This window comes from Galeopterus variegatus, unplaced genomic scaffold, assembly GCF_000696425.1.
Source record: "Galeopterus variegatus unplaced genomic scaffold, G_variegatus-3.0.2 Scaffold27862, whole genome shotgun sequence".
NCBI lineage: Eukaryota > Metazoa > Chordata > Mammalia > Dermoptera > Cynocephalidae > Galeopterus > Galeopterus variegatus.
The window spans coordinates 4,716-8,248 of record NW_007753973.1 but is presented as its reverse complement, the minus strand read 5'-3'; the positions used below and the strand labels follow the sequence as shown (position 1 = coordinate 8,248).

At 44.4% G+C, this 3,533-nt stretch overlaps 1 protein-coding gene across 1 annotated transcript in view; it reads right to left on the bottom strand.

Annotated features, from left to right (window-relative positions):
* Window positions 1-832: 832 nt before the first annotated feature.
* The window catches only part of LOC103583764 (delta and Notch-like epidermal growth factor-related receptor), a gene marked incomplete at its 5' end in the record, with an annotated part of 7,001 nt that continues 4,300 nt past the window's right edge, over window positions 833-3,533 (bottom strand). Inside the window, 2 exons of the mRNA XM_008564995.1 lie at window positions 833-1,010; window positions 3,370-3,464. Of these exons, the coding sequence (XP_008563217.1) occupies window positions 833-1,010; window positions 3,370-3,464 (273 nt within the window). The remainder of the gene's footprint in view (window positions 1,011-3,369; window positions 3,465-3,533) is intronic.

The following is a 3,533-nucleotide window of genomic DNA, read 5'->3' as shown; positions in this document are numbered from 1 at the left end:
GGAGGAACAGGAGGCAGGGGTGGGGGGTGGGGGGAACATTGGGGGGTCTCACTTTCTGAAGGCCATTTTCTACTCCAGCACAGAGAAATTTAAAAACAGCTAATTGGACATAGGGTAGTTTAGAGAAGAATAAATAACAGAGGCAAGTTAGAGAAAAAGTAAAAAGTTAGCAGTACCCCATGGAGAAGGGGTCGGTGTAGGGGAGGGGGACCCCAAAGAGAGTTGTAACCCCAGGAGTTATTTCTGAGTCAGTGCTCAGAAGTGATAAAGCATTTGTGAGGTGCTGTGCCTGAGAGCCATAAATCAGGCCACAATCAAATGGGAACAAAGGTTTTTTTTAAGAAACCAACATTTAACACCTCAAGTTGCCCACAATTCCCTGAGAAAGCAGACAAAAGAGTCAAAAAGAAACAGTGGGGGGTGGAAAAGGGTGGGGAAGGGAGGAATTGGTAAAGGGCCATGAAAATCGCTTACATTGTATAAGGATAAATTTAAAAATAATAATAATAATAATAAAAAGAAAAAAGGAACAAAGAAAAATGAAAAAAAAAAAGGTAAACAGATTTTGAGCATTAGGCTCCAAAGATCACACACCTACGATGTCGTGGTCTGGGCTGGAATTCAGTCTCCAGATTCCAGAGCCCACGATTTCTCCACTTTGAGCCAGACTAGAAATATTATCTAAAAAAACCAATTTTGATTGTAAGTAAAACCTTACCAAAAATGAAGGAAATTGTATTGATGGCTAGAATTCAGATTATCTGGGCAAAATTTTCTGTCTCCAAACACCAAACCAAGGCTGGGCTGAATCAGATACAGTGTTGAGTAGATTTCATAACTCACCGATGAAGTGATTATGCCCCAAGGTGAGCATCTCCTCCAAGAGGACAAGGCCCCCTGGAGCCTGGAGGGGGGTCACGCTTCGTCCGTCTACGAGGGAGCACTGTTGAAATCCTGCAGCCGTGACCTTCCATAGCAAAATCAGCGAAGCGGTGGCATCTTGCCGAATTCTGAAAACAGGAACGATGGAAATGGAAACTGCTTTTCAGAAAAATTCATCTTAGAACCAGTTCATCAGTAAAAATAAAAAGAAAGATGACATTTACATTCACAAAGGTATCAGAAATTGATGAAATGATGCTATGAACAAGTGTCCACCTCAACTGTGCACACGTGAGGTTTCCTACAATTGTTAGGAATACCTCTAATCAGTAATTCACATTTGGATAACAATTTTAATGCATAATAGAGGACACTGAGTTCTTTTACAGACAAATCCTTCCATGTGTATACAATGTAAAGAGCCTTGCTAAAATTTATGATAAATAAATGTATATTTAAATAGAATATAAGTTGTATTTAAAATTTATATTCTGCAACCCAACACGGCTACCTGAGTTATGCTGTCAAAAGAAGCAAAAGTGTGTGTGTGTGTGTGTGTCTCTCTCTCTCTCTCTCTCTCTCTCTCTCACACCCTGCATGCTTCAGGCCTCCCCTGGATTCACGTGTTCAGGATGAAATCCAGAGGACGAGATGCTGTAGAAAGCAAGTCAAACCCAGCCCCAGCTCCCCTCTCAACCTCAACTCCTAGACCTCCATCCTAGTAACCCAATGTTCCAGCAATAAGGAGCTACTGTCTCTTGCCCAGCTGGGTTCTTTCCCAGCTCCCAAGCTTTGTACCCTTCTTCTCCACCTGGGAAATGTGTCCCTACCCCACAGAGGTGGAGTCTCCTTTATCTGAAATGCCTGGGACCAAAACTGTTTTGGATTCTGCATTATTTCAGATTTGGAGTTTTCAGATTAGGGATGCTCAACCTGTATTATCTCTTCTCAGAGACCCCCAATCATCTTCCCACCACCCCAGCAGCTGCCCATTCTCCCTTGTGCTCCTGGAGAACTGGGTTTCACCTGGGTCAGAAGGTCACAGGATGCTCTGTGCACAGAGCTGCTCCTCCCAGCGCAGAAACCCGGCTTGCAGCAGGGGGCTCAATAAAGGTTTGATAAGCGACTGAATTCATGAATAAATGAAAGAGTAAATTCAGTGGGCAGGGATCATCCACCACCCTGATCTCATTCAGCCTGGAACAGACTCTGCTATTTCTGTCCAGTTCTGCATCCTAAGATACACTCAGAGAATATCAGGTTTGTTGGGAGGGGAAAAAACAAAAGCATTTAAAGGTAAAAAAGATCAAAACTATTTGGAAAGACTTATAAAGATAAAATAATATGATCTAGACAAGAAAGGACTAGGAGATTGTTTCATAAAAGTAAAAGAAAGTAGTGATCCTGATCCGCACTTCCTAAAACCAGCTCTGCATGGTGGGAGTTTCAGTATTATGAGCAATGAAACACTTAGGAGCGGGGTCCCCCTACTGGCAGAGCTCGAAGCTGCCTCAGACTCCACCTATCCCTGTGGGGACATTCCTCCTGTGCCCAAGGAGTTGGCTGCCCTCTCTGGTTCTTCTCCGGCCAAAGCGAGTTCAAGAGGGGGGAAAGGGGAGTGCAGAAGCAATGTTACAAAGTCCCTCTTCAAAGTGTTTTCAGGGACTCCAATGTTTAGAAAGCAAGGTGGGCAAAAATGACCTGTACACATGGAAGAGGTCTTTAGTGCCCACAGGCTCTTTAAAAAGGAGCCAATGCACCAAACTGGTTAACCAGAGCCATGTGTTCCCCAGTTTTCTAAAATCCCCAAAGGCTGGGCAGCAAATGCCCATTAGGTTGCATGAGGAGGTGGCAGTTAATAGAGACATAGAAGGAGGGGCAGTGAGGGGTTGTCAGCTGGTCTGGGACACTGTCATGCTGGCTCCCCACCCCACTCCCCAGCTCTGTGCTTCTGGGCAGGTGCTGACTTCTCTGAGCTCAAGCAAAGCACCCAGCACACATCAGGCTCAGCCGAAGCGACTTCCCTCTGCCTCTTCCCCATCCCCTTGGTGACAATGGGCAGTCTGAGCTTAAATTTAAAACAAAACAAAACACTCTTCTCAGCTGCTTGTTTTTAAAGAGAAAACTGTAACATGTGCGTTTTAGACTTGGGGTAAATCATGTCTGTGAATGTAACCAATGGTCCATTAAAATCTAAAGAAGCCAATAATTGGGGGAAGCAAAAGTCATTTGGGAGATGAGGTGTCTGGCTCCAGATCTTCCCTAAGGCCTTATCCAATTCAGTTTCCAAGTTCTACATCCTAACTGTAATGTCCTCCTCCAAAATAGCCACCTCTAGTTTTTCAGTGACATAGGCTACATCTGCACATGGGATCCATTCGTGATTCTCACTGGACTGGCCAGTTACCAACCCGTTACATTGAACACAACCTGGCATACGTGGGTCATAGCACCAATCGAACCATTTTAGACTGAGAATTTTCTTACTTTACTGAGGTGTTCTGCGGCACTTCAAAGGAAACCAGACGGCCACCCGCTGAGCTGTTAGAACTGGCATTCCCACAGGCAATATCTGGGAGCACCTGGGGGAAAAAAGGCACTTACTGGGATTCATCACAGTACAAAATAATATTGTAAGGCAAAATTCCATG